This window comes from Cottoperca gobio, chromosome 10 (assembly GCF_900634415.1).
Source record: "Cottoperca gobio chromosome 10, fCotGob3.1, whole genome shotgun sequence".
In the NCBI taxonomy this organism is placed as follows: Eukaryota; Metazoa; Chordata; class Actinopteri; order Perciformes; family Bovichtidae; genus Cottoperca; species Cottoperca gobio.
Window position 1 is genome coordinate 14,522,140 of NC_041364.1, and position 15,592 is coordinate 14,537,731.

The 15,592-nt window shown below is 38.8% G+C and overlaps 2 protein-coding genes across 9 annotated transcripts; both read left to right on the plus strand.

The window, feature by feature from the left end:
* Window positions 1-5,269: 5,269 nt before the first annotated feature.
* rack1 (receptor for activated C kinase 1) lies at window positions 5,270-8,954 on the plus strand. Its single transcript, XM_029441417.1, has 8 exons — window positions 5,270-5,488; window positions 5,977-6,148; window positions 6,867-7,014; window positions 7,366-7,461; window positions 7,707-7,817; window positions 8,119-8,259; window positions 8,493-8,603; window positions 8,843-8,954. The coding sequence occupies exons 1-8, from the start codon at window positions 5,380-5,382 to the stop codon at window positions 8,906-8,908; spliced, it is 954 nt and encodes a 317-aa protein (XP_029297277.1). The 5' UTR covers window positions 5,270-5,379; the 3' UTR covers window positions 8,909-8,954.
* Window positions 8,955-9,564: 610 nt separating this feature from the next.
* nme5 (NME/NM23 family member 5) lies at window positions 9,565-14,182 on the plus strand. 8 transcript variants are annotated; one of them, XM_029441419.1, is made up of 9 exons: window positions 9,834-9,882; window positions 10,398-10,471; window positions 10,649-10,736; window positions 10,837-11,175; window positions 11,582-11,742; window positions 12,733-12,938; window positions 13,641-13,741; window positions 13,837-13,955; window positions 14,095-14,182. In XM_029441419.1, the coding sequence occupies exons 4-9, from the start codon at window positions 11,166-11,168 to the stop codon at window positions 14,173-14,175; spliced, it is 678 nt and encodes a 225-aa protein (XP_029297279.1). In that variant the 5' UTR covers window positions 9,834-9,882; window positions 10,398-10,471; window positions 10,649-10,736; window positions 10,837-11,165; the 3' UTR covers window positions 14,176-14,182. The 8 variants fall into 8 exon arrangements, with proteins under 8 accessions (XP_029297282.1, XP_029297284.1, XP_029297278.1 ...); XM_029441418.1 differs by having other exon boundaries at window positions 9,571-10,471; XM_029441420.1 differs by lacking the exon at window positions 10,398-10,471 and having other exon boundaries at window positions 9,847-9,882.
* The last annotated feature ends 1,410 nt before the right edge of the window (window positions 14,183-15,592 follow it).

The window sequence follows — 15,592 nt, forward strand, 5'->3', positions numbered from 1 at the left end:
GGGATGAATAAAGTATCTATCTATCTATCTATCTATCTATCTATCTATCTATCTATCTATCATTCAGATTTCTGTTGACCTCTGACACCCTGTGGAAAGCTTCAAATCAAAAGAGCATTTCATTACCTTAAACTTAAGGCCCTGTCACACATATCCGTATCACAGAAACGTATGCCGGCGCATATGAAATATCGGCAATAGGTTGATATAAATTAAGGGTAAGTTGTGATCGTTTGAAGGACGCAGACGTCACGCCGAACACGGCAGACACACGGCCCTGTCACACAGTTCCGTATGGCAGAAACATGCCGGCATATTTGAAAATTAGCTCAAAATTTGTCAGAGTCCAAATACGTCCAACTTTTCCACAGCGGTGTTGTAACTGACGTATACATAACGTATACATAACAAATTAGTATACGTATGTGAAACATATTGATAGCATATCACTTACTTATTTAAAATGTATCAGAGCGTCTGGCCAACAGAACTGGAAAAGTGCCATCTGGTTCACGTCATGCTGATGCTGGAGAACGGCTAGAATGCTGAACGCTAGCTGTACTGTAGAAACATGTTTAATAAGTTACTCCGTCGTCAGGGATAATCTTAACATAGGTTACGAATAGGTTATCCTCTCATTATCAATAAATTGGCTGTAGGATTCACTGTCAGCCGACGTAGCCTATATCTAACGTACCTCTAACGTAGTCACGTAGGTATTTATGTACTATATTTACGTAGTCACGTAGGTATTCACGTAGGTATTTACGTACTGTATTTACGTAGGTAAGTATTCACGTACTATATTTACGTAGGTAAATATTCACGTAGGTATTCTGTATTCATGTATGTCTAACGTAACGTCTGCATGTCTTATGAAGCACATGTTGGGTACGTCCGGTAATTTTGAAAATGCTCAAAACATCAGCGTTAAACAACGCACCCCAGCGTAACACCGCCTGCTCTTAACGAATACTACTTATACCTTACCTTATATCAACGTAAACCAGCGTGTTGCCGATATTTTGTATCCGCTTTTTTTTGGTATACGTTATGGATTTGTTGGGTATTCGTCTGATACATTTTGTATAAGTAAGTTATACTCTATCAATAGGTTAGACATGCGTATCTGTATGCGTTCACTTTTCCGATCCGATGAGAAGTTGGACGTATTTGGACAAATTTTCATATATGCCAGCATACGTTTCTGCCATACGGATATGTGTGACAGGGCCTTTACTCTGCACAACACAATACAACTCCAGTGGAAAGTTTCTTTTAATCCAAATGGTGTTTCTGGTGGTATCAGTGTTTCTTTGGACCATAAGGAGGACAGATATTGTTGTGTTACCCATTAGGCCAATGAAGTGTGCTCTTAATTTTCAATTTGCAATCAAACAAATACAGAAACCTTTTTTTACAAATCATTCTCATCTGTCCACCACTGTAACAGTTGAATGAGCTCATTGTTTTTAAGACTTTGGAGGACTGGTTGCAGTTGATGGGGAAGGGAAACATTGGAACAAAGACATGCAACATTAACATCCACATTCATTGTTTACAGTATCTCTGAAGTTCATGTTTTTAATTTGAAATAATAGCAAGTTTTAAATTAATAAATGACCTTATATTCGTGGCTTTGACCATTATGGGATTCTATATTATATATATATATATATATATATATATATATATATATATATATATATATAGTATGTTTAAACTGAAAGGTTTCTCCTCCAAAAAATGTATATGCCAGTTTAATAAAACACTGTTATTAATATTATTTAAAAAAATATCTCTCACAATTTTCAGTAAATACTTCAATAATGTGTTGATTTTTACCACATGAAAATGGTATATATCTATGGATTAATAACGGTACATTCCAATGTAGGTAGTATTAATAAACGGTTTACATGGAAAGATGGCCAATTTTTTGGTATGTATTTAGGGAAAACAGATAATTAAAAAAAAAGTGACTTGGCCATCTAAGGAATCAAATGTACACTTTTTATTAGATATTTTTATTTTTTGTGTGGCATGTTTTGTGCAACCCTGTGACACATACTCATTAAGCAGAAAAAGGTATTTTTACAAATATTCTTGAATAAAACTCTTTAATATTAAGTAAAGAAAGTCACATTTATATTAAATACTCATGTAGTTTTGGATAACACTGGTTTAATATTAATTTAAGTAGCTTTTTAAATCGATCTTGCCCAACTTTTCAATTGTTCAAAAGGTATGATAGTATGATATGGTAGTATAGGTTGAAGGGCTACATTACTTTTGGTTGTAGATCATGACATAAATGTGACAAATAAATACTCAGGACCACAGAAATGTTGTTTGATAATATTTTATATATATATTTTCCAATGAAGGATTAACAGGAAGAGTATCAATGATACATAACAAACATGTCAACACAACAACAAACTGGATATAATCAAATATACACTGGACAAATATAAAACATGGAGGTCACTGAGGTAGTCAAACAACTCCACAGTGGAAAGGCCCCAGGGGTTGATGAGATGCGTCCAGAAATGCTGAAGGCTTTGGGTGTGGAGGGGCTGTCTTGGTGGACACGCCTCGTCAACATTGCGTGGAAGTCTGGGACAGTGCATAGGGGGTGGCAAACCGGGGTGGTGGTTCCCCTATTCAAAAAGGGGGACCATAGACAGAGGACAGAGGGTGTTGTAAGCTGTACAGTCTGTAAAGCACACTGAGACAAATGTATAATTTGTGATATTGGGCTATACAAATAAATTTGATTTGATAGAGTGTGTGCCAACTACAGGGGTATCACACTTCTCAGCCTCCCTGGTAAAGTCAACTCCAAGGTGCTGGAAAGGAGGGTTCGGCCGATAGTCGAACCTCTGATTGAAGAGGAACAATGCGGATTTCGTCCTGGTCGTGGAACAACGGATCAACTCTTCACTCTTGCAAGGATCCTGGAGGGGGCGTGGGAGTACGCCCATCCGGTCTACATGTGTTTTGTGGATCTGGAGAAGGCGTATGACCGGGTCCCCCTGGTGATACTGTAGGAGGTGCTGCAGGAGTGAGGGGGTCACTTCTGAGTGCCATCCACGGCCAAAGTGAGAGTTGTGTCCGGATACTCAGCAGTAAGTCGGACTCGTTCCCAGTGAATGTTGGCCTCCGCCAGGGCTGCGCTTTATCACCAATCCTGTTTGTGATTTTCATGGACAGTCACCGAACTTCATGCAGTTCGGTGGCCTGAGGACCTCATCGCTGCTCTTGCAGATGATGTGGTCCTGATGGCATCATCGGTCTGTGACTTTCAGCAGTCACTGGATCGGTTCGCAGTGTGAAGCGGTTGGGATGAGGATCAGCACCTCAAAATCTGAGGCCATGGCTCTCAGCAGGAAACCAATGGATTGCCTTCTCCGGGTAGGGAAGGAGCCCTTACCCCAAGTGAAGGAGTTCAAGTACCTCGGGATCTTGTTCGCAAGTGAGAGGACGATGGAGCGAGAGATCGGCCGGAGAATCGGAGCAGCTTTACCGCAACATTGTGACGAAAAGAAAGCTGAGCCAGAAGGCAAAGCTCTCGATCTACCGGTCGATCTTCGTTCCTACCCTCACCTATGGTCATGAAGGCTGGGTCATGACCAAAAGAACGAGATCACGGGTACAAGCGGCCAAAATGAGTTTTCTCAGACGAGTGGCTGGCATCTCCCTTAGAGATAGGGTGAGAAGCTCAGCCATCCGTGAGAGACTCGGAGTAGAGCCGCTGCTCCTTTGCGTTGAAAGGAGCCAGTTGAGGTGGTTTAGGCATCTAGTAAGGATGCCACCTGGGCGCCTCCCTAGGGAGGTATTCCAGGCACGTCCATCTGGGAGGGGACCCCGGGCAAGACCCAGGACTCGGTGGAGAGATTATATCTCCTCACTGGCCTGGGAATACCTCGGGATCCCCCAGTCGGAGCTGGTGGATGTGCCCTGGAAAAGGGGTTTGGGGTTCCCTGCTGTAGCTGCTGCCCCTGCGACCCGACTCCGGATAAGCGTTAGACGATGGATAGATGGAAAATACAGTAATACATTTAAAACATTATATTATGCTAAATTATACATACACATGACATTTTGCTATAAATAATAGTGTAAACTGAAGGAAATGCAACCCTGTTACTGAATGTCAACCCTGTTACTATAATTAGAGTAACAGGGTTGACATTCAGTAACAGGGTTGCATTTCAATGCTAATTTTAGCATTTACCTCAGGAATTAATGCTAGCTGCACAATGTAATGCTACTGTCAAGGAATGGACACACTTAGATATTTCACTAAAGAAAAATGTAACAGGGTTGCGTTAGTGTGAGTGCCACACTCCATCAAGAGTGAAAAGATTGGAAATATATTAAAAATAAAAGAGAGTACTTACCTTTGGTCTACCCATGGTGGTAGCACATGACTTGCTGATGTAATTTCCTCTGTGTCATGTGACTAACAGTTTTTTCACTTCCTTTGCCAAGCTAAAAAGGTTTTGGTAACAGGGTTGCAGCATGTTGTGGGACACACTTTCAGTGTAAAATTACTATTATTTAAAATATGTTTATGATTTAACAAATTGATTTTACCAATACAAGACACATATATTAATAGAATAATACTAAAAAAGTAAATAAAAACGTTATATTTGGTCACCAAGAAGCTGGGACAAGAGAAAAATGCTATTTTAGGGGTGTTTTTAGGGTGTTTGATAAATAATATTTTGAAACAACTTTTTCTGCAACTTCATATACATTTTGTCTCAAGACAAGTATATTTAACACAACAAGTGCATGGTTTAGCTTTTTGGGCATGGATTATTAGATTTTTTATAAGTGGGACATGAAATGTCCTCCAATTCTGGAATGACCCATGTGCATAAGCTAATTAAACTTTTTTAAGGTGTTCTAAAGATGAGTTACAAAATGTACATACCATGATACCAGTTATACTATTTACATGACAGCTGAATTGTTATTATCAATGTTTTGATAAATATAGAAAATAAATAAATATAATCAAAGACATATTCACATTTAATACAACAGTCCTCAACTGAATTTCTGTACACAACCAAACCTACCATTGTATCACAAAAACAATCCGTCTTGTTCAAAACCCCAGAAATGGTGAGTTCTCCATGGATTGGCTGTAGTCGCAGTCAGGTCGCTGTAGTCCTTTCCGGTAAAATCGTAAAGTCCACGTTTCCCAGAATGCTCTGCGGGCCGCTCACCCCTCATAGTTTTTGCATCCGGGTCTGAGCTTCCTTTTCCTCTGTGCCTAGACGCGATGAGGACTTAGGTTTTTCTGGACCTCAGAAAAATCCGAATCCATCCTTGAGAAAGGCACCATCAAACCTCGCTAAAATGACCGAGCAGATGACAGTGAGGGGTACCCTCAAGGGGCACAGTGGATGGGTCACCCAGATCGCCACGACGCCCCAGTATCCCGACATGATTCTGTCGGCGTCCCGAGGTGAGGCTTCCACCCGCCAGCTTCGCCAACATGGCTAGGTTAGCATTAGCCAGCAATCTGGTTTGCGGCTGTAACGTGTGACAAACTACAATGCTGCCGTGAGTGACACATGAAAGATATTCAAACAGTCACTAATGCATGTAATGTTATACCGTTTTTACTTCGACATAATCGGCTCGAACTTACGAGAAAGGCACCGGTTAGCCGTGCTAGCTAACACTATCTAGCGTCATCTGTAAATCAGTCTCCGATACCCATATTGCATCTGCGACACGTGTAATAACATACTAAGTGTAGTTAACGTTACATGCTTAAATGTGTGGATCTGCCAACTATCCGCTCCTAACTATAGTAGGGTTAGCCTGCTAACTGTTGACTAAATGAATTGACAGCTTACATTATAAATGCACAATGATAACATTGTGATGTTAATATCAGTTGTTAAAATACGAGTTAAAATGTATCCTGAATGTTTGTTTGTTTTCCAGACAAGTCTATCATCATGTGGAAGCTGACCCGTGATGAAACCAACTATGGCATCCCCCAGCGCTCCTTGTTGGGCCACTCTCACTTTGTGAGTGATGTGGTCATCTCCTCAGATGGACAGTTTGCCCTGTCCGGTGCCTGGGATGGGAGCCTCCGCCTGTGGGACCTCAGCACGTAAGTGCAGGGTAGTAGAACTGTTCAGTACTGGTCAGATGTCTTTGGGTTTAATGTGGTAAACTGTTTACTATATAAGGTTTATTTGTGTCCATGTGAAAGTTTATCAGGAAAGTGCTTTCATTGCTGAAAGGACTTTTGGGTCTATAACTGTTGAAAGAAAGTGTACCTTGGCCAAAGGAGTCATAAATAACTTGGGTCAAAATGAAAACGTTCAGGTTACTATCTGCCATCTTGGTCCATTCATTCTGACTCAGATCTGCATCTATCCTTTCTTAGTTCATTAATGGGTCATTCTGGATACAAACGAGCCTAGGTTGTGTGGCAAGATATTTGGTTGACTTGACTTTGCAGCAACATCATAGATCAACTTGGGTACATCTTAGTTGGGAAATATGGCTACTATCTCAAAGTCTTCAATTATACACAATGGGTTACAAAATATATCTTTGATTACCCATCTTATAATTTAATGATGTTACTTCAACTAAATGTGTTGATGGGAGTAATTGACCTAAAGATCTTACTTTCTACACAAAGTCTAATAACCAAATGTGTGCAGACACTGAAATTTGGTTTAAGAAAAGTCTTTACTCTTAAATGAGTGTAGCTTTTGGGAAAGGTTAACAGGTGTAACTGTATTTTAGACATGCTTCCTTTTTACTTCGGTGTCTTAAAATATAAAAAGTTTTGAGTTCTGAAATGTTTGTTTCCACAGTGGCACCACCACCCGCCAATTTGTTGGACACACCAAGGATGTGTTGAGCGTGGCCTTTTCGGCTGATAACCGCCAGATAGTGTCCGGCTCCCGGGACAAGACCATCAAGTTATGGAACACTCTTGGAGTCTGCAAGTACACCATCCAGGTGCGCTACTAACTGTTGTTAATGTCTAGTGAGGTCTCCTTCTGTCATTGGAACTAGATTTAAGTAATAGTTAATGGTTTTGAGCTACTATGAATTAGATCTTGAAACGTAGCAGTCTCTACTACTTGAATTTGGGGTTCTCTCAAATACTGTTCAAATTGATGTGAAATGGAAACATTCTGCTCACCCAGTCTCAATTGCGTTTCTTTTCTTTTTTTTTACAAGACTAGCTTGCTACATCAGTTAGTGTGATTTCCAGTATTGCCATTCTTTAATAGCACAAACCAATCACTGATGCTAGGTAATCAGACTCTAATATTGAGAATATGCACGTACCTCTTCAATTTGCAGGATGAAGGCCATTCTGAGTGGGCGTCTTGCGTGCGCTTTTCTCCCAACAGCAGCAACCCCATCATTGTCTCCTGCGGCTGGGACAGGATGGTCAAGGTATGTTCTTTATTTTATAACTACCCTTAGCTTTAGCCTTTGAGTTTTCCAACTGCAGCTTAAAAAACAAACTATGTAGTTTTTGTCCCGTGACTATTTAAAAAAAAAAAGGGGGGGGGGGGTGGTATGCATTATCTGACTTCTTCACTGATGAGAATATTTAGGTTGAGCACAACCCATACAGCTTTATGATGCTATTTATATGGCCATAGGTGTGATGTAGTCTTCCTATCCTTTGCTCCCAGGTATGGAACCTGGCCAACTGCAAGCTGAAGACCAACCACATTGGCCACATTGGCTACCTGAACACAGTGACTGTGTCTCCTGATGGCTCCCTGTGTGCATCCGGTGGAAAGGTAAGAAATAAACTTTGATTGTAGACTGTCACAGAATAGTTTTTGATCTATCCAACTATTTTGAACTCAACTGAAGCACCAGTTAAGTGCAGCTACAGGTTTCAGCAGTGATGAAAACTTCAAATGCATCTGTTTAACATTGATGATAAAGAGGCTGTTTCTGAGTGTTACCTGCACTTAAAAAGATCTGAAGATTTGTAAAAAATAAAATAAAAACTCCTTAACTGAGCATTGTGTAAAATCCTAGAAATCTACTATATTTATAAATATGGTTCTTGAATTGTATTGTCATTTCTTGTAGGACGGCCAGGCCATGCTGTGGGACCTGAATGAGGGCAAGCACCTCTACACCCTGGAAAGTGGTGACACCATCAGTGCCCTCTGCTTCAGCCCCAACCGTTACTGGCTGTGTGCCGCCGCTGGCCCCAGTATCAAGATCTGGGTAAAAGACTTGACCTTAAATGTCTCCCTCAGTCAATTATCCTTCTTTAAAGCTACAGTGTGAAGGGCGGTGATGAAACTTCCAATGCCAACTGTATTATTTGATGATAAAGAGGCTGTTTCTGAGCTCTAGCTGAGACCAATTTGTACATTGTGTAATTTTGATTTAACTTCAACTTCTTGTTGCTACTTCTGCGCAGTTACTCATTGCACTGCCTCTGTTTTCGTGTATAGGATCTGGAGGGCAAGATCATTGTGGATGAGCTGAGACAGGAAGTGATCAGCACAAACAGCAAGGCTGGACCCCCACAGTGTACTTGCCTGGCATGGTCTGCTGATGGACAGGTACAACATACTCGGCACTATAAGACCTTTCCAGTACAAATGTCTGGCTATCCCACTAAATGGTGGTTTTAGTGTTTAATCCCCAGTGATTATAAACATTCACATTTAACTCTGATGTCAAATGATGATATACCTGCAAATATGAGGGGGACTAGAATCAAACTTATTTGAATATTAATGTGCTAACTACAGGACTATTAAATGTATTATAATAATCAATGTAATCCATCTCTTTACAGACCCTGTTTGCTGGTTACACTGACAACCTGATCAGAGTGTGGCAGGTCACAATTGGAACTCGATAAGAACTTTTTGTCGAAGCTACTTTGAATAAAAGACTGTTTGAAAACATTGTGTTCCCTCTTGGTTTCAACACTGTCAATCAAGGACGCATAAAACGAGATGTTTATTGTGATGTGTTTTTTTTGTTTTTAACAATTTCATACACCTGTTTAAAAGCAGTACTGACAACAGTGCATTCCAGTCTTAACAGTTCATTAGAACACATTTCTGGCTGTAACTGAAACCTTTTGGAGGTATTCTGTGTATTCTTTCATAAGCACTTGTCTGAAGAAACTCTCAGACGTTGAGTTGCAACTGAGTGGTTTGTTATAGTTCTAGTCTTTGGACACAGGACACAGTTTTAATAAGAAGATGGCTGTATCAAATCAAATGTATGCACACATACAGTTTATATTAAGGAAGACATTTTATAAGCACAATTTTAGCGTCTTAGTAAGTATTCAGAAATCCTGACGTACACTGATTTTTCATGTTCTCTAAAAATGTCTGATCCCAAAAAGTTCTGTTTAATACTTGCCCAAACCAGCTTCCAAGAATTTAAACCAACCAGAGCAAATGTCATTACTTATGCTAAATGTAGTATTTGGACAGTTTGATCAAAGAAAGATTAAACCTTTAAAGTGAGAATCAGATATTTGTCAACACACTTAAATTGAAAAGAGTGCCTCCTTTTTGCATGCAAGAGCGTGAGTTTTTTGTTTTTTTTAATACACATTAAAAACTTGAGTAAGGGTAATACCTGTTTGAATTCAAAAGGGAAATTAATATTTACTGAGGCTGTGTCCCAATTCAGCGGCCGCGAAAAGTCTGTCCCATTTCGGAGACTCCTACAAATGCGTCCTTTTCCCGGCTTTGGAGGATATAACTGATGGATCCTCCACGGCTGCACGTATCCCAAGATTCATTGCGCGCCGGTGACGAGTTATTTTCTGATTAAACATGGCGTCCCTCGACCCAGAGGCGGCGAGTTGTAAATGTAAGTATTGGGTTTCGACTCATTTGAATAGCTAACAATACAAATGTTAAAAAAACCAAGGAACCTTAAAACATCACATTTTCGCTAAAGCGATTGGTTAAGTTACGGGACGTTAGTGGTGATGCTAGCTAAGCTAGCTGCTTGGAGCTGCTGTAATATGCAGCTTGACTGTCGGCATCCGACTTCAGTTACAGCCTTTTGATAGTAAAACTTTTAACAACTTTAATTTCAAACCGAAAAGTTTCAAATGTTGATTTATATTTTACATAGATTTTGGCGATTGTATAGATAAGTTATGCGTCATAATACGTACACAAATGGATTATGGTGAACACATTTAGACCGGTTCAACCCTGCTTGTTTTTCAGACAGTTGAATATCACTTGAAAAGTCCAGTGCAATCGTTGGGATTGATTATACATATTATATTATTTAGAATATGTGTACTTAATTTGCTACTTAGTCTGCTTTTGTTTAGTGCTGTATAGCCGAATTACTCTACAGTTTTGTTTTAGGGAGCAAAGAGCATACAGCGGCAGAATGAAAGCCTCTTCACTTGGGCAAATTGTTCTGCCAGCACACCATGGAAGTAAGGCAACAATATACCATTTGTCATATCGCCATTTGACTATTTTATACTTAAGGGTTTGACCATTTTATACTTAAGAGTCTGTCATGCTGCCCCCTTTTCCAATCTGCCTAAGTTTCCTGTGTAATAACATTATTCATAATTGTTTCTCTTTTCTCTTCTGATCTATGTGATAAGGACCATTTTGGAGAAAATGGGTCTGCAGGGGAAGGCCACTCCCCTGCAAGCAAAACAAAAATGGGACAATATAAAAAAGTTATACGAAGTATGTGTTTGTTTTACAAATTAATAAACACTTTTGTTGATATTTCTTAAGCTGCTGTTGTTTTTTTGTTTACTGCCATGATTGTTTTCCTCTGCCTCAGAATTGCAAGTATCCAGGGTCAGGAGAGAACGCTGCAACTTGGCCGTGGTTTGTCCTCATGGATGAGGTGTTGGGACAGAGGCATTCAACCCTGTCCTAATTGCCTCCATCCCTGAGGACACACCAGGGCCAAGTACAGCAGTGGGTGAGCAGGAGGAGGAGGAGGAGGAAAAGGAAGAAGAAAGACAACCAGGGCCAGTTAGGAGAAAGAGAAAGAAGAAAGATGAGCTGCTGGAGTTATTAAAGGTGGACATGAGGTGGAGGAGAGGAGAGCACAGGAGACCAGGGAGATGATTGACAGGCTCTTCTCTCTGCTGGAGAAACTTGTGGATGAAAAAATGTAAATTACTTTTAAAAAAGAAAAAAACAAGTGTGTGTATATATATATATATATATATATATATATATATATATATATATATATATATATAGTTTTTTTCATTTACATGTACTATAAATGAAAATTAATAAAAACTTAGCAACTGTCATTCGTTTTAGACAACGCCATCCTATCGATTGACCGGCATGGCTTGCCGTAGATTTGTAATGGTATCTTAGCAACCCAAACAGACAAGAATGAAGAGCAAGTAACCGCTAATGAACATTTTTAAATGATAAATATTTATTAAATGAACCAGAAAAACTAGATTTTAATGTAATCCCACTGTTACTAATGTATAGCTAATTGTTGTGTAACGTTAGGGTTGAGTTGATACGACTGACGGAAAGTATCGTAACTTTATTAGCTGAATGCTACAGATGCTCGTGTAGCATGCAGGGAAGGATGGACCAAACGTATCCTCGCATCTATGTGGAAAGAACTCTGGCCCTTATTAAACCAGATGCCATCCACAAAGCTAAGGAGATTGAGGACATTATCCTCAAAGCGGGCTTTATTATCTTGCAGGTTGGTTAAAATGTCTTGGAAAATACAGCGGTAACCGTAATACCATGAACGTCTGTAAACTATAGGATGTGCTATCTTTAGGGTGCGCTGTAACGTTATTGTGTCAGGAGGTGATTGACCCAACTAATGATTTCTAAGGAAATAGTTTTTGTGATTATCTTATCATAAACGGGTCATTTGTTTCTTCTCCATGTGTGTAAAGCCTGGCTGATACAGCTACATGATACAGATATACAATTATTTGCATAGCCTATATGTTGGCAGATATGTTACAAAACAATTGCAGTACAAAAATGCAAAATATATTTTTTGAGGCAACAGAGAAACAGAAAATATTTTATAGTTTGTCCACCAGAGAGCGCTAACAATGTCCTGCTCAGCACAAATCATGGTCACACTTTCTTGTCTGGTGGAGTGTAACTAAGTACATTTACTCAAGTAGGCCTACTGTACTTATGTACACTTTTGTCATACTTCTACTTTACTGGAGTACTTCCATTGTTATGCAACTTTATACTTCTAATCCACTACATCACAGAAGTAAACAAGGTACTTTTTACTCCACTACATTTATTTGACATGGTTACTTTTTACATAAGAAACATGCTTGCAGTATAGGCTACTAAACTTCTTATCTACCCAGTAGTATACAAAGTATCTGAAATTGTCTGCACATTGATGAACTACAAAATTAAAATGCTCTTACATGTATTAGTGACATAATATAATATTCTATAATAATATAACATTTTTTAAGGATCCATTTCTTTTTTATATTTAAAGTACATTTTGATGATAATACTTTTGATCTTTTACTTAACATTTTCAATTGAGGAGTTTTACATGAAATGGAATATTTCAGACCATGTTATTTCTACTATTTACTTAAGTAGGGGATCTGAGTAGTTCCACCACTATTTCTTAATAAGCACATTTAATTGTATTAGATCACATTTCACAGAAGTGTCCAATACTTTATTCCTGTGGCAGAAACGGAAGCTGCAGCTAAGTCCAGAGCAATGCAGTGACTTCTACGCAGACCAATATGGAAAGCTCTTCTTTCCCAGCTTGACTGCCTTCATGAGCTCTTGCCCCATCGTGGTCATGATTTTGGCCCGTGACAACGCCATCGCCCACTGGAAGTCCATTATAGGACCTGTCAACAGCATCAAGACCAGAGAAACTCATCCAGGGTGGTCAGTCTGTTAACTTTTTTGTTTATATATATAAAGTATGTTGGTATTTTTGTCTGAATCACTGCCTTAAAGGACACACTAACCAGGAATGTGATCCATCCCATGAAATCACGCTATTTAAGTTTCATCTACTGCTTCAAATGTTTGGTTAGAATCAAAGGTTGTCACAAATCAAACAGTTATTCAATATGAGAAGCACTTTACCCTTCTACAATGTAAGTTGTGTATGAGTGCCATGTAGTGAGTGAGTACATCCACATTTGGGTGTCACAATACTTCAATATTTCTGTAAGATCATGGCACCAATCTTTTGGTCAGACAGATTCAGACATGGAGTACTGTGTAGTAATAATAATAATAATAATAATAATAATAATAATAATAATAATAATTTGTACTGTTTAGAGTACATTTTCTATATGGTTTTGAAAAGGTATTCTCTATGGTCTTAGTACAGTGTGAATTCAGCTCACAATGCAAAACTTTGATCAAGCAGTAGTTTAGGTATTTGCACATACAGTAAATAATTGATTGAGATTCTAGCCTCTGACTATTCATAAAGTAATGTGGGTCATCCTATGACTTTTGTTATCAATATTAATTGTTTTTGCCTAATGTAGAGGGATACAGGTTTGCATTCATGACAACCCTAACACAGATATTTATATGAATGTGATGTATCCTCCCCCCCCCCCCCCCCAGCCTTAGAGCAAAATATGGCACTTCTGACCTCAAAAATGCACTCCATGGCAGCGAGTCATTTCATGCAGCTGAAAGAGAGATCAAATTCATGTTTCCAAACTGTAAGTAACAAACACAACCACACATACTGTTGTTGGCATAGAAATCTAGTATTGAACACTTACGATTGTGTACCCCTCATGCTTTCTCTCTGTAGCTGTAATCGAGCCTTTTCCCTCAAGAGAAGCCACAGAAGAATACCTGAGCAGGTCTGTAAACCCAACTCTGCTACATGGACTGACTGAGCTCTGCAAGAACAAGCCACTCAACCCCTGTGTAAGTATTCGATGCTCAATATTTGAAGATATACAGTTATTCACTAGCCACTTATTTATTGCTGTTGACATGTTGTTTGCTGGTGTCTTTAGTCCCTGAAACATCTTACTCCGTCATCTTGCACTTTTGTCTTCAATAGATTTGGCTTGCTGACTGGCTGATCAACAACAATCCAAACAAGCCTCAAATTTGTGATGGAGCCATTGTTGAAGCAGAATGACAACAGGGAAAAAAGAGGGACAAATACATAATTTCCGACAATGTTACTTTTTAAACAAACGTACGTTCAGTACCATGATGAAATAAAATGTCTTTTCAGCACTAATAATTTGTTATGTTTGTTTCTGTTAAAGTTGGCCTTAACCATTTGTAGTTCCTTTAACAATTCTTTAAAGGGTGTGACTTCATTCCTGAATTTACAAAACCAAAATTAAAATTTAGCAGGTTTACATAGGAACACTAACAACTGCTCCTAATCATTCAATACATCAAAAATCTCTGATTGTTTTTATTTCTTTAACAAAGCACCCCATTCGACCAGTATCATATCATTTTGAAGTATGTAGTAAATCAGACAGTGGGTTAAAAAGTATGCATTTGATTTAGTGAGCATGATTGCACTGAATGAATTGGACGAGGTGTATGACCTGTGTTCAGATTAACGATGTTGGACTGAACACTCATACAACTCATACAAGACATGTTCTGGTCTACTTGCTTTTAACAACAGCTTCATTTCATGTTGCTCCTCTGGAACTGGTTTACAAACACAAAAGTTTTTGTCGGCTGTCTAACAAATATGTTACTGAATGAATGTCGATGGCTTCAGTTGATCAAATGGGCATTACTGTAATAATGCCCATTTACAGCAGTTTGCATGTTAGCTAACACATTGATTATGGACAATAATTTCAATGACTATTGTAACTGTAGTAGCCTTTTATTTAAATGATTAAGACATGGCTTGATGTGTCAGTCTCTAAATGCCATTTGACTATAGGTTATTAGGTCTGCAGTATGTGACTATGTTTGTAGCTTTGTATGTATGTGGTTCCTAACTTGTTGTGTAGACAGAGGGCTGCTGGTTATTGGATAGGTTCGGTCCCGGGCGATGATAAAAATAGATGGGTGGAGGATATGTCAAGTGAATTTTTCTTTATCAAACCAAACATGCCACTTAATATCAAGCTGTCCCAACTCACAATCTCTCATTAATTACCAGAGTTTAATCAACACCTCTCTGACATGTCCCAACAAAAACTGTATATAAACTGAACAAAATCGTGTTAACTGTGAACCTATTTGATTATGTATTTGATTTCGTCATTAAAGTGGTGTCTGTTATTTTTTCCAGCCCATGCCATGTTTCATAACTTGCACAGTAGTACTGCAAGAAAGTCACCTTTAGCCTATATGTGTCCATGAACACAGCTAGAAAGGCTGGATGGTAGCTCTCTATGTGTTTATTATACTTTTGAATGTTAATTGTATATATGACCGAGGCTACATTTTGAAAAAAAATTCACACCACCCAGTCATATTTTACGACTTGACTACTGTTGCATTTGACTACATTTCTATAAGATTCTGAACAAAAAGTCGTGCAAATCAGACACATTATAACAGTAACGCTTTGA

Coding starts and splice junctions, on each gene's coding strand:
- nme5 (XM_029441418.1), top strand. Junction 13,742..13,836: donor CAAATTCATGTTTCCAAACT/GTAAGTAACAAA, acceptor TTCTCTCTGTAG/CTGTAATCGAGCCTTTTCCC. Junction 13,956..14,094: donor ACAAGCCACTCAACCCCTGT/GTAAGTATTCGA, acceptor TGTCTTCAATAG/ATTTGGCTTGCTGACTGGCT.
- rack1 (XM_029441417.1), top strand. CDS start 5,380: ATGACCGAGCAGATGACAGTGAGGGGTACCCTCAAGGGGCACAGTGGA. Junction 7,818..8,118: donor TGTGTGCATCCGGTGGAAAG/GTAAGAAATAAA, acceptor CATTTCTTGTAG/GACGGCCAGGCCATGCTGTG. Junction 8,260..8,492: donor GCCCCAGTATCAAGATCTGG/GTAAAAGACTTG, acceptor TTTCGTGTATAG/GATCTGGAGGGCAAGATCAT.